The 26664-nt window shown below is 38.3% G+C and overlaps 1 protein-coding gene across 2 annotated transcripts in view; it reads right to left on the reverse strand.

Moving 5' to 3' along the window:
* Nucleotides 1-26664, reverse strand: part of cdh22 (cadherin 22) — a 178045-nt gene that overhangs the window by 33046 nt on the left and 118335 nt on the right. For both annotated transcript variants that reach the window (XM_084929425.1, XM_084929423.1), the window contains 5 exons: nt 23813-24107; nt 6420-6539; nt 3635-3802; nt 1901-2082; nt 1169-1425 (listed from right to left, as the gene is read on the reverse strand). In XM_084929425.1, coding sequence (XP_084785551.1) covers nt 1169-1425; nt 1901-2082; nt 3635-3802; nt 6420-6539; nt 23813-24107 — 1022 coding nt within the window. The remainder of the gene's footprint in view (nt 1-1168; nt 1426-1900; nt 2083-3634; nt 3803-6419; nt 6540-23812; nt 24108-26664) is intronic.

Here is a 26664-nt window from a genome sequence, read left to right on the forward strand (position 1 = left end):
TCTCTCCCACCATGACAATCAAACCTCCTTTGCTTGGAACACAATGCAACTGCAATTTACAACAATCCAATCACTCCTGCTTCCCACACAGTTTTGAATAGTATTGGCCGTTATTACTTAATGTTGTAATTTGTCACTGTGTCACAAAATTTAGGTGCTTTTCACACTTCTAAGTAGTTTCACACAAAACTACAGTGTGAATTTTATGGATATGGTTTGTATACAGATATATGTTGTAGAATATATGTATGCATATATGCAGTGAAAGCATAAAGTACTATAATTTCCTTTTAAATTATACATAAGCACATGAACATAGCTACTGTCCACTGCCAGCTGCCACTTGTTTTCACCAAGTCAAAATAAATGTCTGTTCTACAAAACCTTTCTTGCCAATCAGTTCCACAGAGCGTGCATTTGATCATTTCCTGTGTATAATTATACATAGTTGATAGAGGATATGCTATCAGAGGACATGAGCTTGGTAACTCTATTCAGTAGGTAATTCCTCGCTAACATCTCCCATCTCCCTTTGTCTCAATAACTTACTCGCTTAGTGAAGACACATGCATAAACACAAAACCTACTTTTATATGTTCATAGACACACATATAATTCTGACTGCCGGCTGCCAAGACATTGGTGAATGACAGCGCTGCCATTGTGTTTTACTTTATTACACCTAGAACTCTGAGCCTCATGCATTTTTAATCAAGGTAATTTGCACAGGCCCTGTGTGTGTCGCCATATACTCTGCCAGTGAGACTATCTTAGACCTTATCTACATTCCCTTCTCACATTGCAATTGCTCCTCTGAGGATATATAAACCAAAGACCTTCAAACACAAGATTACTAGATTATATTGTTTTATCACACATGTTGATCTGAGAGAAAAATGTTCTGTACACTGTCATCAATTGTTAACGTAACAATGCCGTTTGGATTTTCATCTTCAAGAGAAATTGTTAAGGAAATTGTCTTTAAGCCCACCAGCTACATGTGTATCACCTAGTGAACTACAGTTTTTTAAAAGTCATTTTTTCTTTGAATAAATTTTTCAACTTCAAAAGTGTCTTCAGTGGTAAAAACGGTTGATGCAGAATGCTGTGATTAAGTGTGTTTTAGGTCTACGATAATATAGCACTACCTTTATTGATCTTGCCATACCTGACAGGTTTATTCTTCACATCTGGATCCCTTGCAGTAACAATTCCAACTAGGGCTCCTACTTTGGCGTCCTCCTGGACTTCCATGATAGTGCCATCGGCTGGGTAAAAGATGGGTGGCTCATCTGTGTCCGACACGCTCACCAGGACAATGGTCTGGTCACGGAAAGAGCCCAGGTCCACAAAACGAGGGTCCACATGCTTATTAACCGCCTCCACAACAACATTGTGTGTCCGTTTGTTCTCAAAGTCCAGCGGCTAGCATAAAAAGCAGAAAGACAAAGAAAGATTACAAAAGTACAGGTTTGCACAGACTGTTGATGTTCACAGATCCAGTGCTGTTTGAGAATATATCTTTGAAAAGGCTTAGTGAATTCCAGAGCAGTAATATACCCATAGCACAGGCTAACTGTTAAGTTATTGTCACTTCATATTAACATATTACGTTATCATGTTATTGAGATTCCAGCGAACCAAAGTATTGTTGCTAGCCGGATGTCTTCTTGTTGATTTTACCATTATGCACATGTTACAAAAGGATTTTTTCATTCATGAGAAACACTTTTATTATTTATTTCAAAGGAAAAAATAAATGTAGCAAATGTGGGAAATATACTCACTTTTTCCTTGACATAAAAGCATTTTCTTTAATTTTTTAATAGGACTGTATTTAAAAGTTTGTTTGTATGAACAATTGTATCACAAGAAATGTATTCTTAACATTTAAATCTACCTTCTTGATGGAGACAACAGCTTCCTGTGTCTCCATATCTGTAGTGACTTTGAAGAGCTCCCCTCCATCTGTGATCAGATAGCTCATGTCTGTGTTCTCTCCCATGTCTGCATCTGTGGCAATGACGCGTCCAACTGGTGTCCCGACAGCAGCCCCCTCTGACACGGAAAACTGGTACATTTCTGGTAAATAAAGTATGTGGCCCAAGGGTAGAAAATATAGAGGCAGTTAAACCAAGATCCAGATTTTTGGTGTACAAAACAACACAAAAGAAAGATGAGATCCAAAAGTAACACAGAAAAGAGAAAAACACTAGTGGAGGAAAGATAGGGAAAGATAGATGGATAGCCATAGGTAGAAAAGGGCTGAGAGAAGAAAATCGCTGAAGAGATGGACAGGAAATAGACAGAGAAAAGTGGGAAGAGGAAGTAGATGAGATATCAATAAAGATAAAGTAAAGCACTGTTAAAGAAGGGAAGAAATGGCTAACAGGGGTTAGAGTGCCAATGAGTTATGAGTTATAAAGGAAAGGACTGAAAAAGGTAGACTTCATGCACTTATTAGTGAGCATTCACATACATTAACATTATTATTCTCACATTTCCTATGAAAGCATAGCGCTATATTAACAGTTCCACTAGCCCTAGCCCTCTACCTATTAGAATTCACCCTAGTGTTACATCATATCATTTGACCAATATCATGTAATCTGCAATTTAAACCATCTTTAACTAAGAATAAAAACTTGTCGCCATACTCACATTGTCAGCTGTAACTCTAAAGACTAGACCAAAATGAATGAGATCTATCACAGATTATTGTAAAATACTGCAAGAATAAAATAAACAAAAAAATAAACGAAAAAGTTATTCGCCAAAATATATGTGTCACATATCTCATATACACATCATATCTCATCCTCCTTATTTATGAAGCTGCATTCAGATTCTATTTCTTCACTATATTGTAGAGTCGAGGAACTTTAATCCTACAGGGTTTATCCCTCTGACTGGGTAAATATGATTTACTGAGATGAAAAAAAAGATTTATACAGGAATAAGAAAAAGGTGTGTGGAGACATATCAAATACAATCAAACAGACTGTCAGATGCTGCACCTGTAGCTTTTACAAAAGTAATACTGTTGTGGGTTACAGCATTAGTTTAACTCCAAAGAAGCAGAATGAAGAAAGAGCTAAAAAAAAAAAAAAAAAGACAAGAAGGGAATGCACTACTTTACTCAGACATGCAATCATATGTCAGTTAGGACTGTTACAATATACCAATTTTTTGCACATTGGTACATTTATTTTAAAGAACAATGTATGCTATATGGACATTTTGGTTTGCTTTAAAGAAGACTATTACTCAACTGAATTAAATGTGTTTTTGTGTTTAAGAGAGAGAAAATATTTTTAGCCACATTAAACTTTACTTTTTAAATATATTTTAAATTGAGCATCAAAGACATTCAGCTGAAAAAGAACCCATCCATAACATTACAATGTACAGTCTATCAGTATATAGAGCTATTTTTAATGTATGGCAGGATGCAGGCCGTTCTACTGCATATTTTTAGTGGCTTTTAGGTTGTATACAATTTTCTTGTATGTTGTTGTAATTTGTGCCTTGGCTTTCATTTTCTTCACCCACATTACCAGTCATTAGCTTCTCTCTATCTCTGTCTCATTATCTTTTTTTTTCTAAAGTGGGAGAATGCACAGGATACACTCACTCTGTGGAAAGCGTGGTGGGTTGTCATTAACGTCCGTGATCACTATGGTCACTGTGGTGGAGCCAGAGAGACCACCCATTTGTCCTGCCATGTCTGTTGCCTTGACGACCAACTCGTAACGATCCTGTGTCTCACGATCCAAATCTGCCACTGCTGTCATGATGATTCCTAATGATTGAGAGATAGAAGTGAGTTTAAGGGAGAGTGGCAGAAAGAGGAAGAGTAGTTAGCAAGCGACACCATTGGAAGTGTTGCATTAGTGGTTAGCTCTTGTGCATTAAACCAATTATATTTCCTCTCAGTCTGAGGATCAACTTGTGATAAGTACTGCATTATGGAGGCAAAAGTACAATGCGTTCCATTTCTCTTCTACCAACAGAATGGATGGGAGAGACCATGTTGTACTGGTGATTCTTCACATACACCATTTTATGGCTTAGCTGTATTAAGATGAATAATATATAGAGGGACAATGAAGGCATGACACAGCTTCCCTGAACTGCACAGTTTCCAGTGCTTGGGAAACCATGTTTTGTAGCAGTAACAGCAGAAGTATTACATAAGTTAAAATTGCAAATTCTGGCTTACACCAGAAGAAAAACAACAAAGAAGTGACAAATATTTGTTTATAATTCATAACAAAAAAAGCCTAACCAGTGTTTATTAAATGGCTATTTTAGACAACAGCTAATAGTGACTGTGTGAATTTAATAATACGGTGTGAAAGACCCTGTTGAATAAATATGTATATATATATATATATATATATATATATATATATATATATATGTAACGAACACATGGTCTGTTTAAAAAGAGACACTCTCCTTATTGGCCCAGCATTAGCCATATCAGTAGCTCTCTGCTTTACTCTGCAGCAGTAATATAATTCCACGTTACCCCTTGGGATTTTTCGCATCAGAATCTATAGATATATTTCTCGGTCTTGGTGTGCTGTCTCACTCCCAAAGGTTTGCATTGTGTTGGGTATACAACTCACAGATTCCAGTCACATTTAGCCTTGGGCCCTGTTCTATGAGTAACCAAAATACAGTACATGCAGCAATAGAGTTAGGGCTGGAGACAGATGACATGCTCCTCTTTTATCCAACAAAGCCAGAGGGGATGCATCTAAATTAGGGCTGTCGAAAGTAAAGCCACAATCTCTAACAAGTATACAGCAGTGCTGCTCCAACTTCATGGTATAGAAACTATATATGCAGATGAATCTGCATGGTCTTTATTTATCAAAGATGTAAAAAAAACTCTATGCACTTCATACTCCAGAGCGTATCACCCCCCCCCAAGACTAAACACTGTAACTGGATGACCGGAATGTGCACACCAACTGTGAAATGGAGCTTCAGTGATTCGTTGCATTAACATAATAAATAAACAAACAAATAAATAAATAATATAATCAAGTCTCCCCACTTCATGGATTCTAAAAAAAGATGACTTATACCTGTCACCTCTTCATTCCTTCTGCTACTTTGTGGCTTTAAAAACTGATGATGCACACATAGTGCTGTTTTCACATTTTTACCACAGGTGCCATTGCACTCTACTTATTCACTTTTGGCAGTTGCATTCATAGACAGCACCTGTGTTGCTTTTATTTCCTTTTTATTTTGAGCCTTGAAAATAAAGAAGCCCCGTTTGAGAGAGTACAGATATAAGCTTGAATGACATCTAGAAGCACAAAGGCATACTCAGTGCCCAATGGCACTCTACATTTCACTTCATGTTGTGTTTAATTGATAGTTATGAACCATATGCATAATTAAGTAAAAACTTTTTTTTTCAGTATTGTTACAATTTAGTTAGCAGAAAATCTTATTTCATCATTTTCATAACTTATTGGGATTTATATTGCAGTTTTGGCTGATGTATACCATCGCAAGTTTACTGTTGTTATTGATGCTTGTTGGTAAAATTTAATAGCATAGAAAGATATAGAATTCTTAATGGGTGAGAAAATTTAGATATTTATTTTTTATAATATAATGATCCACTGTGCTTGTAAAGGGGAGATTAAATAGTATGGTTTAAACATTTTAAAACAGCTAAAAGGACAGTACTCGGATAATCAAAAAACATCTTCAAGCAATTTCAGCTTTGCCAAAGCAACAGGAAAAAAAACAGTGGCTTGTTATTGAGTTTGTTGTCAAGGTGAGTGAGAGTGATATTAATGAGGTAGATTTCACAGCTGTTTTGTCTCCTCTTTATTTTGACCTTCTCGACTCGCACCTATTAGGTTAGCCTGTTTGCCTACAAGATAGGGAGAGAGGTAGGTGGAATAGGGGTCATGAGGCAGAAGCTGGAATGAACCACCTAGTCTCCTGACTAGTCCCACCAAGGCAGAGCCATTTATCATCCAGGTGCCTGGGCTGACCAAATCAAATTGGTGGAGACCAAAAAGGAATCATTAAAACCTTAGTGCTTTTCCCTGGAGAGGAAATCCCTCCCAACAGGCTTTTTCCTGCAGTCCTGAAAGATTGTGGGGTAGGCCATACTGTTTCTATAGGCTCTACACCAGTAAGATCCTCCTTACTTAAATCTATATCCTATACACACACACACACACTTCTATGTATGTGTGTGTGTGTATATATATATATATATATATATATACATATATGTACATGTGTGTGTTTTGACATATTATAATTGATTTGGACATTATGGTCTCTTCAGATTTCCTAAAATATTGATGAAAGAAAATGGAGAAAGAAAAAAAGGGAAAAAAATGAAGGTTAATTGAGTGTTGTATGTGTCCTCTTACCTTTGTTTTTATCAACAGTGAAAAACTTTTCTCCATCCAGTACACTGTACACCACTCTGGCACTGCTGCCATATGTTGGGTCATCAGCATCAGATGCAGTAACCTTCATGACAGACGTCCCTTTTGAAAATAAAAAGCAGTTAAAGGAAAGAAATCAAACTTTTAAGGTTATATTACAATCCTAAAATGCAAATTTGAGCCTGACTCAAGGATGTCAGTGTTTTTTTTTATGAAACTGCTGCCTGTTCTGTCTTTGTGAGGACAAAATTAACAGCCTTAAATGATAATTAATGTAAGGGGTTTGTTATTATTTTGGCCAGTATGTTGTAGAACCACAGTAAAAAATACAAAATTTAGGACTGACAGACAAAGCAATCTGACAGCAATCTATGCTCTCAAAAGACAACACCAAACATTCATTAAGGAATGAGGAATAATAAATATATTTTTTATTTCTCATTAGGAATATACATTCAGAGGTATGTCAGTATTCTTATAATCATCTTTGTCTTCAGGTCTCAAACATGCCAACAGTACCACAAAATGTAACACATAAATATTTTCTAAAATTAAAAATAACAATGTAAGTAGGCTTAGTTTATGTGTGTTTGGGTGTCTTTTGATTAATGTTTACCCTGAGTGTGCCTGCTGGCAAACTCTTCTGAAAACTACACACCTTCAAGGGCTTTTTTCTATTTGCATTTGAGCTACCAATATACATGCTAATTGATGAAATAGTCATGTGGAGCTTAGGACATACAACTGCAACCACAACAACAATATTGATGATATTGTAATCAGAGCTGTTTGTTTGGTTTTAATCTGGGGGTTTAATGATTTTTTTTCCCAGGAGCCCAGCATGAGTAGAGGTCTCTTTTTTTCCTCTTGTACTTTCCCATTGTAGTGTACATTTCAGTGTTTTTTCTGTAACGCTACCGATCTCCGACCTGTATCCCCATGTGATGTCTGTGCTGTGTGTGTAAGGTCGGCGGGCGGGGGGGGCAACCTGCAGGGCAACTTGCACGTGGCGAATAAAGCCTTGATTGACTATGTGCACGTTAGCATATGCTACTTCCGGTGCGGAAACTCCTGTGGGGAGCTTTGTTTCCGGTGTCCTATTCGCGCCCTGTTTACGGTCCAAAACAAGTTAAGCAAATGAATGAATCAAGCGGCGATTTACATTTCTATAGATGTCTTGGGCATTTACCCAATATATCTGTAAATGATGTTCATTGACTTGTCGATATTTTTTCCCCGCGCCGAGAAAAGGGATTCAAATGTTATATTTCTCAGCTGTCCCTCGTGTTATGTTCTAAAAATAACCAGCGATAGGTGAAATCAAGTAGCCAATTTTATTTTTTGACGGTGCAAAATGTTTCGTGGACATCATGGACATACAGTACTGCACTTCAGAGTCACACTGCTAGCGATCGATGCAGCGATTCTGTACTGTACAGGAGAGACGGCATGGAGGAGATCGTCTGCAGCGATCAGGAGCAGGACACAATGTGATGTAAAAAAAAGCATGCAAACTTGCACTAAAAAATCCGCGAAACAGCGAGGTGAAAGGTGAACCGCGTTATAGCGAGGGACCGCTGTAATTTTGAAGGTAAGTCACAACATACCCTTCGTAAATACTAATGTATAGAAACCATTACCAGCAATCATTCATTTTTTGTGTGGCTTTTTTTCACGGTTTGTTAACATGCTGTGTAGGTGTGTACTTGACTAGCTGATATCGACATAACGGGGAAACATCCGGTTTTACTATTCTTCACCTGTAGTTTGAATGCTGAACATTTGCCTGTTTAAATCATAAGACCAGTCACTATACAGAGATGTGCTTCTGAATGTGGATGATGTGTGTTCTGCATGCAGTAATGCAGTTCTGCTTGTGTTGAGTGATGTAAACAACTGATCGATCTAAACTCTTTAAACGTCAAAATTGATCATTAGATTTTTTATGACACAACAGTGGTGAGTGTTCCCACCTTCTGCTCTTTGTAACTTAACGCGATCTTTCCGTTTTCGATGTTTGGACATGATTTTGGAGTATATCTTCGCAGTAGCGATTGACCGCAAAGTAAAGCTACCGGAAATGTACAACCCCACATCCGGTCTCAAACCAGGAAGTTAGCATTTTCTCGTGCACAGGGTCAATACATTGATTGAAATAATACTGGGGGCTGTGACTGACCCAAAGTGGGAGGAGGCAACTGCAATTTAATGTCTAAATTGCACTTTAATGACATTACACGATGTGTCGCACAGAAAGAGCAGTGGAGCAATTTCATTGTAGCTCTTCACACGCATAGTATCTGGTTTTTGCAGTCTTGCAATCTTGTTTCAGCTTCTTCATTTCTCACAATATGACTTTTTTTTCTATGTTGATGCCTGGGTAATATGTTGAGAGGAAATGTGAGGAAAAATTCCACTTTGATGAGTCAACATTGTATTTTATTGCCACTATTTCGTGGATGTAATAAAGCCTAAGTTGCGCTCCATGTTTTGTTACATTTTTAGAACTAACTACTGAATTACTACCTCTACACTGGAGTTATTTCTAATTCCAGTAACACTGGGGGTATAGTAGCTTGTTTGATTTTTTAAGGACCTTGTTATGAAAAAGTTAGGAACATATTTAAGGTTATCCTACCATTTTCTTAACCACTTGGGTCCTAGTCACAAAAGCCTATAGACATCTGAGGCTGGTTTACACTGCACTTTTTCAAGTTTGAGTACCACTTAGTAAGTAGGTAGTGAGTGTTTGTAGACATGCCAGTTATCTTTTGTGAAAACTATGGAAAACCATTTGAATTTGCTAGCAATCAAAGCAATCACAAGCAGGCTTTTAATGAAGTAGCCTTTTTGTGACTGCCAGCAACCACTCACCAACCAGATGGGGAATACACACTTTTCTCTAGCAACCAGATGTTATCAACCAGTCTGTGTGGCTGATGCTGAAGCAGTTAAGAAAATGGATGGGAAACCTTAACTGTGTTCCCAACTGTTAATGCCTGAGCTTCTATCCAATTTGGTGTAACAGGGTGCTGGGGGTGCAAGGTGCCATAGAGTGTTTGAAGGGCTAACTCAGACAAAAAAACGAAACATTCATACCTACAGCCAGTTTAGAGCGTGTACGTCATTGGATTGTGCTGAGAAGCCAGGGAATGTGGAGGGAAGCCCACGGAGGCACAGGGGAACATGCAAATTCCACAACGAAAGGCCCCAGCTGGATTTGAGCCCAGAACTTTCTTGCTGTGATTCGACAGTGCACCAGACTGCACCGCCGTTAATGTAGTTAAGGTTGTGAGCACAGCAATTCATCAGTGTGGGAGACTTAAAAGCATGTGTGTGTGAGTACCTGCAAACACCTGTGTCTGTGTTCATGCATACTTGTCTGCGATTATTTTTGGAAGAGGGGAGTTAATGCATTCAGATATTACAGCACCCACTAGCTGTTTCACCTCCATGCCCATAATTTTCCAAACAAATTTTTTGATGTTTCAAATTATCTTTTCACAACACCAAGGCTCAAAGTTGTTATTCATACAGAGGTTGCACACACAGATGAAAGGGAACATGAAGCTGTAGAATCAACATTGTATCATCAAAGCCTGTTAGAAGCTAAAGTAATCTACAACAAACAATTACATATGATTATGAGGCACTTAGACAGAGAATACAAAGAATAAAGTCATTTCCACATGAAATGTTAAATTTGGAATTTGTGGAGCAATGGTGTTTAAGTCATTATTTTCCACTGGGTGTAGTATACTTGTCAACAGTGTGCACAAACAAGCCTCTGGCAGCACAAACGCAGACGTAGCTCCACATTTAGTAGCACATTTTAGTTTAAAATCCACCTAAAGCCTACACAACTTTAGGCATCCTAATTTTTAGGTTAGGAAACAGCTGCATACTTGTCTCTAGGATGGGAGTACATTTTTTTTCTCTGTCTAAAAATATATTCACTTCCAGGCAAATGGAAGATAAAAAGAGATTCCTAGGCACCACAGGTCCTCATGGACAAGGAGTCAGTCTTTGTCTCCATCCCTCTGGAGAATGCTTTAGGTAATTACTGACAGCTGGTGTTGTCCACTAAAGGTCACCACTGTAGCCTTTCTCAGAGCCCTGTCATGCTACTGTCCAGCTACATAATGACCGTATGCTAATGATGCTAATGAGCGGGAAGTGTCAGAGCACTGTTTGTTTCCTGTCATCCAATAGAACTCCTAAGGGGAGAAGCAGGAGGGAGAGGCCAGATTACCATTAAAGCCACCCAGCCATTAAATCAGATGGCTCGGATCACTATTCTATCACTGTCACCTATGGTACTCCTGCCAGCTTGCATGCAAAACTACAGCTATCATATGAGGCATCACCCTCTCCTCTGCAAATGTAGTGAAACAAAGCTATTGCGTAGCCACTATGAAATATTTTAAGAAACAACTGGTGTAAGACAGGAATAAACAAGGACATTCAAATATGTGCAATGCCACAGAATCATGAATTCTGGTACTGTCAACATCCTTGTGAGGATATTAGTGAAATCCTGATATATTGCAGCTTCCAGTGAATTCAGTGTACTGCATATCAGCTAGGTTTGAATGAATTTTTAAATTCGTATTCTGAGTTGTATCATCCAGTTATTACCTGTCCCATATATGCAAAATAAGCACCAGTCTCAGAAGATCAAGATATGCTCTGTTCCAGTTGGGGGATGAGTGAGATACCATTCTTATCACATTAAAACATAAGACTTCACAGAGGCTAGGCATTTTCATTACTGGCAACAGGCAGGGGTTTGTTAATTTTTCCTACCTGGTTGGCTCCACTGCTGAAACTCCAACAAAACCATTTTTTTGTCCATAGGATTATTCCCTTATCTTAATATTCCCCAGGTAACAATCAGTTTGATGCTCAGCTGTTTCTGGATACTGCCTGGCAGCAACATCAGATGGTTTGGAAGAACTATATAAATGCAAATGCTTCTTTACTGTGTTTATATTAAAAAGAGAAGTGAAGCAGCAGGTTTGGCACTTGAGTTCTTGTTAAAGTTCTGACTTGCTTCAGTGTTTTCAGCGGGATGTCATTACCTACAGTATGTTGTCGTCATTGGTGACACTTAAGCAGATCTGAATGTTGATATACTTGTATGGAGTCAATAAAAATAATGAAATGTAATGCACATAACAATAACGGGAGAAGTATAGTATGTCTAATGGAGAAAGGTCACAATATTCAATGTCTAACGCCTTCTTCTGCCAATAAAGACATTATTAAATAAACTGCCAAAATATACAGGTCCATATATTTTTTGCAAAAAATTGTTTTTGTTTTTGCTGTGTTCAAAAAAATCTACCTCAAATTTTTAATATCTCTATACAATGTTACTAATGGTGATTCCAACTGGTTGAATGAAATGAAGTATTTTCCCAGTTTAAATAGCATCTTAGCATTTAAATACAAAACATTTAACTAGCACTGTTAAATTATGCTATATTCTTATACCATGGTATAGAAAATTTGGCTTTTACCCATTTCACCCTCATCACTGTCTGGTGTTATTATAAATAAAACAGCACTAACAGAGTTGATCAAGATTTCAGTGCCTACACTAAATAAATATGTAGGGCTACTTTTTTTCTCCCCTGCCTCCGAGTGATGCTGAAAAACCACTTCACACATTCATTACTTCTAACCTGGATGATTGAAATTCATTATTGTCAGGTTGTTCTAAAAGTTCCTGAAAAAGCCACCATTTAATCTAAAAGGCTGCAATGAGGCTACTAACGGGGACAAGAAAGAGAGATCATATGTTTTGAAATCCATCCTAAAAATCAGGCCACATCATGTCTTAAAGACATCATAGTACCATATTAAGCTAATAGAGCACTTCTCTCTCAGGCTGCAGGATTACACCAGTCAGCAATAAAATTATGACCAGCAGCCTAATATTGTATTGGTTCCCCTTTTGCTTTCAAAACAGACCTGACCCATCAAGACATGGACTCTACTAGACCCCTGACCCGTGCTGTGGTATGTGGTATGTACCAAGATGTTAGCAACAGATCCTTTAATCCTATAGGTTGCCAGGTGAAGCCTCACTGGCAACACCTCAAACTCATTGTTGTTATCCTCAAACCATTCCTCAACCTGAACCACTTTTCCTTTGTGGCAAAGTGCATTATCGTGCTGAAAGAGACCACAGCCATCAAGGAATACTGTTTCCATGAGAGGGTGTACATGTTCTGTAAAGCTTAGGTAGATAGTACATATCGAAGTAAAATCCACACGGATGGCAGGACTCCAGGCTTCCTAGCATAACATTGCCCAAAGTATCACAGTGCCTCTGCTGGCCTGCCTTCTTCCAATAATGTATGTTGATGCCAGGTGTTGTACAGATAAGCTACACAGACAGACCCAGATATGCATGTAATGTAAATAAACAAAAATTATTCATTAGACTAGGCTACCTTCTTCCACCATAGAAGAAACTGCTGGTGTGAATAGTAGAGTAGAAAAGTGATATATAACAACCTGTCCATTTACCATCTTATGGTCCAGTTCTGATGCTCACGTGACCATTGTTGGTGTTTTCAGCAGCAGACAGGGATCATCATGTCCACCCTAACTGGTCTGCGGACATGCAGCCCCATGGAACCACTGTTCGATCCACTGAACTACTTTTTGATACATACTGACCCTGCAGTCCCCTCACAAGACCTGCATTTTTGAAGATTCTCTGACCCAGTTGTCTATCCATCACATTGCTTGCCTATTTTTCCTGCTTGTACCACATCAACTTTGAGGACAAAATGTCCACTTGCTCCCTAATATATCCCACCCACTAACAGTACCATGATGAAGAGATAATTAGTCTTGTTCACTTGTGGTCATAACGTTCTGTCTGATTGGTGTACTTGTGGTTCCTAGAGGTTCTAAAAGTAGAATTGGAGCCAGAGGGTTCAGTTATCAGGCCTCTCTTCTGTGGAACTAGGTCCCAGTCTGGATTCGGGAGAGACACCCTCACTTTCTCTTGTCTCGAGGGTTCTGTCCTTTTCATTTCTTGTCTCTTTTCCCTCAACCCCAGTAGGTTTCTTCCTATGGAAAAATTCCGACCACTGAAAAATGCTTGCTTGCAGGGAGTCTCTTGATTGTTGGGGTTTTCTCCTGAGTACTGTAGATGAGATCACTATTTTTGTGATTTGCTACTATATAAATAAACCAGAATTCAACTAAAAAATAAGCTAAAATAACTGAAGTAACCTGAATTTGATTCAGCTGAACTGAACTGTAAGGACTAATTTGGTTATGGCTTAGCAAATTGTAAAGTTGCTGTTTTAATAATGTCCACATTCAACAATGTTTAACTATGATTTGCACTATGACTTGCCTGACCATGGAGAACTAGACAGGGCTACAACATTTCACTGCTGAGCAGCTAATGAGGATATAGCTTTGTTATTCATTTAAGCCTCTAGCAGAATGGGTAAGCAATTAGAGTTGGATGGCAGCCATTTATTACAAATTATTTCCCATCTTTATTCAAAAGTTAATAAATCTCTAATTCTATTGTTGTCTTTTTTAAAGTACTTAATGCCCCACAGGGTAGTAGGGATTAATAGCTAAGTCTATTAAGTTAACTGTTACAATATTTACTGTAACTAGTATTTTAGGAATGCATCCTCTCTATTTAAAAGGCCTTGAAAGGCTTCTGATGAAAAAAAAAAAGATTCAATCTGTATTGTAAATATTACTTTAGCGGTGAAAATTATTCATCATATATAATGTAAATAATATTCAGAGGAAAACTAACCCCCGACCGTGTGTTACTATCGACGAGGATTGTGGCACAGAGAATACAGTGGAGGGTGGGTGACGATAGCTATATTGTTAGATTTATGCATTAGTTTGGTTTAATGGTATCAACACAGCCTGTCGGAATTGCTTCCCACACCATTTCAGCACTCTGGGAGAGATGGTTCAATTACTGTGAGGGAAGTTGGCGAAGTGAGCCACGTGTGAGACACCAGACTGACAGCTATTTAAGAAGGGGCCTCATAAAAGAGATTTGTGCCTATCTCAGCTGGTGCTGTACTGGTGCGAGCTTCGGCGGAGTGGTCTAACGGCTGCAGCACTGAGCCTCTTTTCCACTCCTACCCACCTTAATCTGCAGGACTGAGTGCTCCCTGCCCGCATTATGGATCATTTAGTAAAGCCATAAAAGCTGAGGTGTTTTCACATGAAAAGTTATTTCTTCACTACTTCTACTGTGATTCATTCCTCTCTCATCCACATAAATGCCCTAGGAGAGAGGTAGGGAGAGAGTGAGGCAGAGAATGAAGTATAAGGGGAAGAAAAATCTGCCATGTCATAAAAACCAATGACCTGCTTACATTGATCCTCTTCAAGATCTCAACAAGGATTTAGGGATATTTTTCATCTCTTTTGACAGAGATTGTAAATCTAGTCTTTGTTAGACCTTGAACTTGTCTTTCATATTTTACGGGATCATATAATTATTTGTTTCCTGGACAAAACTGTAAGCCATTTTGATCTTAACCTCTCAATAGTTTCCAGCTTTTGTACTGAATTTTAAACAATTAAATAAATAAATATTTTAAAAAAAAAGAAAATAAACAATCAAACACAAAATGGCAACTTTGGATCTTACATTAAAAAAATACAAAAATACAGTGCTGACTAGCCTTCCCTTTAAAAGTGGAAAAAGAAAAGAAAATCCTTCAAAGGTATCAAACTGAAGTTAGGGATAATTCAGATACTTCCTGTATCCAAACTGAGTGGTGGGGTACATCCTAGTTAAGCAAATGGATGGACAGGTGTATCAGCATTAACACTTTCCTTGCACAAACTCAGTTCATTTAGGGAAACTAAAGACAGTTTTCAAGTAACTTTGCTTGATTTTATTTCTAATGAAAAAGTAACACGCTAGTCAATTTCACACTATGATGCCTCATAACATACTGAAACACACACTGTTGCCCTCCTCCCCCCACTCCCCCACTCCTGGCTTTACGCATTGCTTTATACAAATAATCACTCACACACACAACCACACACACACACACACTTAGATCAGCCAAAATCAATTGTTTCAAACACTGTGGTTAAGCGCATAATGTTGGATGTTACGAGTCATATACATAAAGGTGGCTGACAGATGATATTGATTGTAAGTTGCTCCTGCCTTATCTCATTGCTCTTGTGAAACTGGTGCTCTAAATGTCTCATCTACTGTTAGCATGACAGGCTCGGGAGTCCCTAATGGTAACTGCAGTAATTTGCAGCCTTCTGCACAGCCACTAGGGTGATTATTACTCTAATCCTCTTGTGTACTTGCATTACATACAAAGGGAGCAAAAGGAGTGGGAAATGTATCTCTAACACCCACTTTGCTGGTATTAAATTGAAACAGAGAGACTAAGGTCAAAAGATCAAGAAGAGAAAGAAAAAAAAAGAAAGACGAGAGGCAGAAGCTGTTGTCTTCCTCACAGAGATACTCCTACCTGCTTTATTTTGTTGTGTCATCACTTTTTTATATTATACCATAATCTTTATAAACCATTTTACTAAAACAACACTCAGTGTCACAGAAGAGTTTAAAAATGTATGTCAACCGAAATATAGAACTTTATTAACAAGTTTTTTCAGTTTTACTGTTTTATTATGTCCGGTGCTATTCTTTCCTTTATCCACTACAAATACTCTTTAAATGTCAGTCGCTCTCTTCATTGTGTACAGTCTAGAATAAGTGATCTATTTTTTGAAGTTGAGGTAGAGACCTTCAAGAAAGGGCCCAAAAAGTACATCTCAAAATGCTTTTTTTTCTTTCTCTACTTCTGACTTTAAATCAGTGTCAGTTTCTATATCTAAATTCAGGCATCTATTAAACAGTGTCTGACAGTAACAAATATGCCAATACAGATATATCACAGCATATTCTTTACTATGTAACAGTGATAATGTCCTCTATCTTTGCATGTTTTCATACTTGAAATCAAAACAGCTTCTTTTAAAGTAAAAACAGGTCACAAGAATAAAATATTCCAACAACAGCAACTGTTATATCAAAAATATATAAACATAAAATACAAAGGCCTTTAATAATTACACAGACAACATACTGTGAAGTGTGGAAATATTTACCAAAGCCTCAGATGATGGCAGTTTAAACTGCATAGCAGTGTCTTAAAGAAAATCTTTGTTGGCTAATGGAGTTTGTAGTTTGTCCATTTGTCCATATAAAGGCCCTTCCTTTATATTTTATCTTTAAAAGATACGATCAATTGGGGGTTAAGCAATTGATATGCTAATTTAAACTGAGGCTACGGTTGTTTGTATTTGGCACTGCATCAGTTTGGGTAATTAGAGGAAAAGATGAGGGCATTGGTCACTATCTCTGCTATTAGACTGTTATTTGCCTGCATGTTGTTCTTTTGACACTGCAACATGTCAGTCAGGGCTAGAAGGTTAGAAGCTACAACGATGATGTCATGTTGCGCCACATCTGTGCCACCCAGAGATACTGAGTTCCTCTCTAATGGAACCACATCAATCACAGGATTAGCTCTGTGGTAACTTTTCACCCTGTAGTGATTTCACTACTAAGATCTGACCCTCCTCGCCACGTTTCCAACTGACCTTTGTGTGGAAGGGAAAGATGACTATCTCAGTGGCTAAATGGTTTCGCCCCAAACAAACGGTGCTTCTTTGTTAGTCAGTTCACATAAAGACAGAAAGAAAAGGAGTGTTGGATGTCTTAGTATGCATGTTGTAACACGATGTAATACTGATTTCAAATTGGAAAAGGCCTGTCTTTATTACTTCAATATTAGCTGGGCGTGTGAAGCATAAGTATTAGCTTGGGGTGCCACAGCTAATAATGTCTCTGCAGTATATGTACTAGATCTAAAAGCTCAATCTATCAACTGCATAAGTGTAGAAGATACAAAACTATACAGCTATGTAGTATTGTCAAAGAGTTGCACCATATTAGTTTAACACTACTTAAGCCTCCATGTCTGTAAAACTTTTCAGTCTTAGCTCAAAGCTATGTACATAAATATTTAAACACTCTCAATGGCTGGGGAATGCAAAGAAAAAAGAGATGGATCCAATCCGGCTATTGATGAGGCTTCACAAAACACAAACATTAGCCGATCACACCATCATATGTAAACCACCTTCATAAGCATCATATTAAACTTGATGTATAAAGGTAAATTCCCAGTCCAAAATCCTATTATAACATTGATTACCAGAAGACAAACAATGCCTAAAGCAACACAAGTATTTTCCCACTTCTAACTTTCCAGACTGACACTGAGCCTCACTATGTGGGTTTTGCAATATTAATAACACCATTTCCGAGGTAGTTCTCACCTGTCTCAATAAGTTCTTATGTTTTTGTCTCGCTAGCTAGGATTGAAATTAAAATGTAGAAGAAAAACAAGACAAAAGAAAAAAACTTTAACAATAGATTCAACTGGCACCAAATAAAGAATAGAATAAAATAAAATAAAATAAATGAAAAATGGAAAAAAATATTATCATTACAAAAGTAAGTAATAATTTTCAAAAGACTATTGCTATGACAACAACATTACAAACATTGCAATGTTATATATTCTTTAGGCCAGAGTTCCCCAAAGTGGGGGGCGTAGAGCCATTGCAGGGGGGGTGCCACGGTATGAATAAAAAAAAAGAAAAAAGAAAAAAAAAAGAGCGCTTGGACACTGCTAGCATAATGGACAGGTTTTTGACGGGGCTCCCACACAAACGCAAAGCAGAAGATGAAGCATCACCAAATATGTTTCCAAACCAACTTCATTCCAAGCCAAATACTAGAAAATATGATGAAGCATATCTTGCCTTTGGCTTCACCTGCACAAGTGCTAAGGTAGGACTCTGCGACAGAATTAGTTTCCCCTGCATTGGGAGCACGCATTGGGCTGTCCAAATCACGGACAAACAGTATCCCACAGTTGTTTATGTTTCTGAACCCATTTTGTACAGAGAGGCATTATTTGAAAAATGTATTGATAGCAGTGTTGAATATTATTACACAGGAAAAAAAACAATAACACGTAAAATAATTACACCGTGATGCTTTTGCCTTTCTAAATGGAGGGACAGTAACTGCGTGTGTATATGTAAGTGTGTAAAACCTGCAGATAGTAAGATTAGCAGTATTTTGTCTATATCCGCCATTGTAGAAATTCATCTCATGTAAACAATAACGTGGCGCACAGCATCACATGAAAAAAGGTACATACCCTTGACGTCTCGTGACGAACTCAGTATTCCTCGTCCACACGTAAACGCAAAAACTACGTTTTCACAAAATCTCACAAAAAAACGCCGTTTGCGTGTGGATTATTATTATTATTGCACGCAGTCAGGCTAGCTAGTTCTAATCAATTCCCATGATTGTGCTAGGCTGAGGAACTTGACAAATAGCTCTAGTTTAACTCTGATCTTTCCTTAAAGCCATGCTGGATTGTCTTTCTAGCCAGATGCTACAGCTATAGGTCCAACCAACCTCTTTTGCAAAACCAAGTCCTAACCAACAGGGCATGAGAGTGGAGCCTCAGCAGAAAGTTACAGACAGTTTCTTTTCTGCTCTTCAGCAGTTGTTTGTATATTGCAGGTCTGCACTTTGGTGGCTAAGGGCGAGAGCACTTGTAAACTAGATGGACAGTACTCACCTCCAATCAAAGGTGACATCACCAGACAGCTGGTGTTCCATTTCAAGAATCCTCCTTCTCTGCCTCTTCTGTCTCTAGAAGACTGGATAAACCTATGCAGGCGGGACAAACTCACCTTTCTCAGGAGTAATTTCCTGGATTCTGCCTGCAGGGTAGAGTCCTGGAAATTAGCTTAAAGATTTAGCTTTCAGATTTATTGGGCCCTGTTTCCATGTTCTCCACGTTCCTGTTTCCAAGATGTCTGTCTCCATCTCTGCCTCCCAAAGTGTATGAAGATTCACTTAACATCCTTTGTATCAAGAGCCAAGGCTACTGAAGTCAGTGCATTGGTTCCCTCCTCCAGAATCAAAAAGGGGGCTGCCAGTGTCTGGAACTAGCCCTGAGGAACCACTCAGTAAAATTATGGACGTCTTTCTCATCTAAGACTTTAACTGATGTTATTGTTACAGCATGTAATAGTTATGCCATAACATGTTCTAAGAGTCCTCAAAAAACAAAGTCAAATGGAATCAACAAAGAGTTTTGTGAAAAAGAATCAACTCAAATCTCACATTTTTAGTTTACGACAAGATTTCACATCTTAAGTCTTGAGCAAGATCAGTGTCAATTATTTTGGTATTTTTGTAATATTTGTAACATTTTTCTTCAACCTTTATGATATGCTTTAGAAAACAACAAATCATAATACAAAATGATTTAAGGTTATATTTACCTCTTGATTAGTATCTTAACCTACTATTTTATTTTAAGTACACTCACTAAAAGTTGCTGGTACTTTTAGGAAGGCGCAGGGCTTTTTGCCAAAGATATAATGCATATAATTTTATAATGGAAGGATAGGTACTTAAAATGGACAGACCCGTACCTCCAATATTACCTTGCAAATGGACGTGAGGCAACATTAGCTTTTAACATTGCAGTTGATTTACATTTATTATAGCTCCACTTTGATTCAGAAAATACAGTGGAGGGTGAGCTATAAAGAGAATGATGACCTGTAAGTTTGTAAGTGAGAAGCCATTAATCAAACTGACCTATAATGTTTAGTTTTAATTTCAAAATACAATAAGTTCTTTGTCTGCTTTGGACTTAAAGAACTTAGAAAAAAGAAAAAAGTTATTTTTATGTACACTGTGAATATTACAGATCTGCATTACTGTAGGTGTGACAGTACGCAACTTTTCTACAAAACTGAGCTCAGATGAATGCAGCCCCAAACCAACTCTGCCACATATTCTGCAGTTAGACAGAGTTAATGGTGGTGAACAATCACTGCTAAATGATTTGAGAAATGCAGAATTTTAATATTATTTAATGCGACTCATTCTTGCGCATTTGTAAGGCAGAAAACAAAAAACAAAAAGACAAATGGAAGTTTGACTGTCCTCAACTTGCTAGTAATGCATGCAGCATGAAAAAACTAGACAGGTGGGATGCGACTAGTCGAACAAGCAACTACTCGAACACGTAACTACTCGAACATGGAGACTAGATTTCTAGTTGCAGCCCAGGGTCTTCTTGCTGTGTGGTACTGTTCCATTATTGTGGCAAAAATAATGGAATCAGTAAACATGTAAATAGAAAATGCATCGATATTATGGCAGTTAATATAATTACGAACCAAGAAGCATAGTTAGCTCAAGTACTCTTACTAGTTGTGCTGATTCAAATTGATCTTTCACAGTTTATCATCATGAATTGGAGCACACCTGTAGGTTTCCATGCTCCCTTTTCTGTTCCATCATAAACGTATGCATGATTCTATGAACAACATTCAATCGTCCGTACGCAACAAATCTGATTTAAGACAGCAATTTCATTAGACACACATTTTCCACAGGACAACGCAGAGCTCAGACCTTCATGCTTCATCATCAGCTTCAGTACTTCTAATTATTGCAGTTCTCCTTAACAAACACTGCTCACTGGGTGAAAAAGGGTTATTTTTAAGAAAGAAAATGCTGAGCATACTAAGTATATTAAGGATAGACAGATAGGCAACCAAATAGGATGCCCTAACAAAAGGGGCGAGGCGAGCATAGAGAGGCTTTAAGACTATGACAAAGACGAGTGCCGGGAGACATGACAGGGGTAAAGATGAATATGCCTCTGGCAGTTGAGTCCTGATTACTTTCTTACTGTTATGGCCTCACGTGTTCCAAGGCAATTTGGCTATATGGCTGAGCATAAAACAGCACAGTGAGCATATCACTGGTGTGGTTAATGCTTGCAACCTGCTTCCATCACAGCATATCAGAAGAGCTGTGTCCAAATTATTTGAAAGTGATGATTCTACTGAGGTTTTGTGCATGTACAATGGTTTTTTTTTCACAAAGAAAAAGACAAATCAAATTTACAGTAGATGTCAGCACATGTTGAACATGCTCATAGGGCATGACGACAAAATTCCTCTGGGAATTCATTAAACCAGCGGTCCCCAACCTTTTTTGCGCCACGGACCGGTTTATGCCCGACATTTTCACGGACCGGCTTTAAGGTGTCGCGGATAAATACAACAAAATAAAACTAGTACCGTTACCGAAAAAAAAGAAGATTTATTCATAACACGTGAAAAGACCCAGGAAACCCGAGTTAACGATAAAAACGATAACAAAATAATGCTGAAAACCGATAAAAACCCTGAAAACCATACATTTCACACCTGAGCCTCAACTCTCGCGGCCCGGTACCAAACGACTCACGGACCGGTACCGGTCCGAGGCCCGGGGGTTGGGGACCGCTGCATTAAACAACAGTAACAGTGCAGCAACAAAATAAGAGGATACCTATAAATTCTGAATGATTTTGAGACACATTAACAAACAAAATAAAAACTCAGCGTTTATAAGACAGGTCTTTTTTTTTTTCCTGGAAAGGCTAACGTCAATATTTTGTAAATCCCTCAATGTTAGTACCTTCTCAAACCTATTTTCTATATTGCTCTGCCCCACTGTCTTTTGCTCCCAAAACAAAAACAGGCCACAAAAAGCAATAAAAATAGCAGAAAACCAGTTTGTGTCATAAAGAAACATTTTCCTAAAACAGCTGGACACTGTAGGTTTTACCAGATTCTACTCAAACCGGTGTAAGATGTTGTTAGGAACTATTTTAAAATGCGGATTAGTAAATTTGTTGATCCAGTGGAAAGTAGGGTTCTACAGAATTATCCAAAATAAAAAGCACTGAAACTATTATAAGATATATCAATATAGCAAATGTTATACTTTTATAATACATTTATAAAAGTATATGTCCAAACTAAGTGACATTACCGTTGTTAAAACATGGAAATGTGCAGTAAAGGTGATGAGCTGGGAAATGATGAGTGCCAGTCAAACAGGTCAAAAGAAAAGACACATGGATGAACCATGAGAATGCCTGATTTAGTGGTGAATGTTATGTCATTAGTGGTAGCACACCATGAGAATATGAACTGTCTATTTATTTCTTATATAATCTAAGTGAGACGTGGCAGGGTCAAATAAGGGACAGAGGTAGAAGAGTTATGATCATTAAGATTACATAAACTATTATTAACCAAGCATGGCTTTTAAGGCTGCATCTCACTCTTTCTTGAGGACAGCTCCCCTGTGCTCCCCAGGGTTTTGCATCATTTTCTGAAATTGTGTTTATTCCTTTTCTCTTTATCATGCTCCTGTTTTTGCTAACTTTCACTTTCCTTTCTCTCACCAACTCACACACGCATGCATACACACGCCATTCAGTTTTAGAGAGCAATGTAGGCAGAAATGCCCATGCTTTGGATCATGCTGAGGAAGCAGGAATTAATTCCAATCAGGCTTGAACAGGAAAGAGCCATTCCATTTTGCACCACTCCTGGAGTCACTCAAACAAGAAGCACCCCTGCCTCTACTGCATATGCATAAACACACACACACAAACACACGGACGCATATACCCGTATCGCACAAACCCTTTGGAGCAAATATGGTGATATTGCTTAGCAGCTAAACAGAATTTTGTCTATTAAATATCAACTGTCTTTGACATTAATACCACGCTAATGAAGCCCTTGACACCCTCATTCATCTGTCTTTTCTATTTTGCAAATAGTTTGAAGCAGCCATGGATTGCTGCTAATATACTCGGTCACAATAAAAACATGTTAGGATTTAAAGTATTGTAGTGTCATTTTTACTGACAGTGTACTCTCTCCATTAACCGCACTCCTGGAGCACCGTTCCTATGTTGCTCTTTCCCTCTTGTTCTTCCTTTTATCATTTGCCTCAAACATCAGTGTTAGAACACAGCTTATCTGGGAGTAATGCAATTTGTTTGCCTCTACTTTCTTTATATGCCTGCACTGTTTCTTTCATTTTCTACTTCCTACTATCGAGAGTAAATTCAGTGACTCCAAATCCATTTTCATTTAACATAGCTATCTTACATGTCTGCTTTTTCATATATCCATCTCTCTTGTGGAGGAGAATTTTAACATATTGCTCTTCCTGGCACTTTACGCCTTCCCTTGAGCCCATAAAAAAAGCTCACACACCCTACTTATGTATCATGAAAATAGCTGCAGTAAAACTTGCAATTCCGTACATTACAGGCACCCTTGGGCTTTGCTATGTACAGAGCCTCAAACAGTGATCCAAATGGTTCCTGTCTGACTGCGCTAGACATTTTCCAGCTTACCTATGGGTGACAACTCTGCCACGCTGCCAATATAGGGTCCTTCCAAGAACTTGGGTTCACTGTCATTGATGTCCTGGACCTTGATGACAAACTCTGACTCTGGCTCAAGGGGATCATTAGAGAGCCGGTCCCGGGCCTGAGCCCTAAGAGTGTAAAAAGCCTTTTCCTCTCGGTCTAGTCTCTCTGTGGCATGTATGTCTCCTGTAAGCTCATCAATGATGAAGATGGATCCAGCTCCTTCTCCAGAGATAGTATATTTGATGTTGCCCTCACCATCATCAGAGTCTGTATGGATCTGTAAAAAAAAACAGAGCGGTTTTGAGAATGATGACTTCAATAAAACACACACACGCATTCCATCTTTTACGACTATGCAATGTGGTACGTACCGTAAAATTTCTAAAAAATGTTTTTGATGATGGTAAATGGCCTGTATTTGTATAGCGCTTAACTAGTCCCTAAGGACCCCAAAGCGCTTTACACAACCAGTCATCCATCCATTCACACACTGGTGATGGTAGCCACAGCCACCCTGGGGCGCACTGACAGAGGCGAGGCTGCCGGACACTGGCGCCACCGGGCCCTCTGACCACCACCAGTAGGCAACGGGTGAAGTGTCTTGCCCAAGGACACAACGACCGAGACTGTCCAAGCCGGGGCTCGAACCGGCAACCTTCCGATTACAAGGCGAACTCCCAACTATTGAGCCACAATTGACAATAATTCATTGAATCAATGTTTATTTTGTTTTCTCCATAACAACTAGTTATATTATCAAAAGTATAGTTTTCTATTAAGGTTCTATTAAGGTTTGGGCACTAATAGTCATTGTTAGTACCCAAACCTGAATGCTTTGGGTACCATTCAGTGTTAGCTGAATGCTTATAAAAGTCATAATTTGTTTAAAAGACAAAAACTGATTAACTTTTTAATATGTAAATATTACATATATTTATATATTAAAAACTCTGAGTTGAAAAGAAATCCACTTTAATGTAAAGAACTTGCTACTGCTGTTGTTTTCCTTTTATTAGCTATTACTTTACGAGTGTTGTATTAATTTATTCAGATTGCAATCAAGTACTGTTTTGTTGGAGTGCATTTGAACGCAGGCTAATTCAAACCTTTCTACTTTAACTGAACATTTTGATACAGACAACAAAGCTATCTGTGAACCTCAGGCAAAATCTGCTCACCCCGTCCTAGCAGTCTGACGATCGGGGACAACCAAATCAAATTGCAAAACTGTCCTTGAACCACGACAGGGATTACAGTCCTGTTTAACCACTTGTTATCACATGGCTGACACACCACACTCGATGACACCTCAAAGTATTAGAAACTGTTGAAAGTTTAGAAAAAATATCTGAAGTGATCCTTGTCCAAGTTGAGATTATTCTGTCACATATTTGCCAGGTATCTTATTTTTATGATTTTGTTTTAACTGCTGAGAAAAAGGTTAAAAATGGACAACCCCCAAATGATATTTGGTCATCAACCATGACCATAAGAAATATGTGTATTTTATTCATCCATTGACTTTTCTTCTCTTAGGGTGGTAAATCCAATTCAAGTCCTTCTAACTACTCCCTGCAGACTAGCCATCATCAGTGTGGTGAAAAAAAAAAAGACACCAGAGTTCCTGTGATGATTTACACCTTTTCTGCACATTGTGCCCTTCACAGGATGTGACGCCCAAATTAGGAGATCAAAGTCATTCAAAGACTCTTAAATGTAGAGACATGGAGGTGCTGTGGCTGAAAAGTGAACTTAAAAGAGCCCTTATAAATCAGAGCTATAGTTTCCCCTAATGTGATTAGAAGACATTCCAGGGGTAGCAATAAGAGATGCATTGGTCCCCCATCCTAAACTCCCCTTTGGCTCTTTAGTGAACATTAGACCTGCTTGCTCCTGCTCCCTCTCCCTCTCACTCACCTTCTATCTAAAATTATAATTCAGAGCTGTCTATGCAGTGTAACTGTGGTTCAATCTACTCAACAGACCAGAGGAGAGGGGAAATCTCCCTGGCCTCCCTGGTTAATTTTTTATAAAGGCTTAATTAAATACAGGCCTCTATCACCCTTGCAGGGATTTTCATTAAGTATTTGTCGTAAAACCGAGGAATAATGCAAGCCTGTGCCTTGATATTGCTTCCATCATCCATTTTCTCCTTCTTTTTTATCTGTCTGTTTTTGCCTTTTCTCCCCATTCTGAATCTTCCTGAAGACAAATACACGGACAGTCAGTGGAAATATACTGCTGGATACTTTGGCGGTATCAATATTTCAGTTATAATAAAAAAGAAAAAAAAGGAAAATAAAAGTTTCATTGGTCCAGACTGTGAAAGTTATCCAATAAAAGTGAGCACACGCTTCCACCACTTGATATGTTTCCTCCAGACTCAACCTCCTCCTGAATTTCTAAATGAGAATCTCAGGAGGGAAACGCATGTGTGAAGTGTTGCCATCTTGTGTTCATTCAGTTCCACAAATGTTGGCACAACAAGTCCTGCAATTGAAAAAAATAATCTTTTTTTTTTTTTGCTTTCCCTCTACCATCTAAAAAACAAACAAATCATGAAAGCATTTTTATAATGACCTATGTCAGAAATCCTGAAACCACAGAGCAGTGTTTCCTCTTTATAAAATGTGACAAATAGGAAAAAAAATGGTAAGAAGGTAACATGGCAACAGCACACTCTCCATCTCTTGACTAAATGGATCTCTCTTAGCTCCCTTAACTCTTAACCCCTTTCTTGGCTGTCACTTGGGAACTCAAAGCTTCAGCTCCCTCCACAGATTTTGTATAGGACTGAGTTCTGCAGACTGGCCAGGCCACTCCATGACCTTAAA

Source organism: Perissodus microlepis, chromosome 5 (genome assembly GCF_051167445.1).
Source record: "Perissodus microlepis isolate ML-2025 ecotype Zambia chromosome 5, ASM5116744v1, whole genome shotgun sequence".
Lineage (NCBI taxonomy): Eukaryota > Metazoa > Chordata > Actinopteri > Cichliformes > Cichlidae > Perissodus > Perissodus microlepis.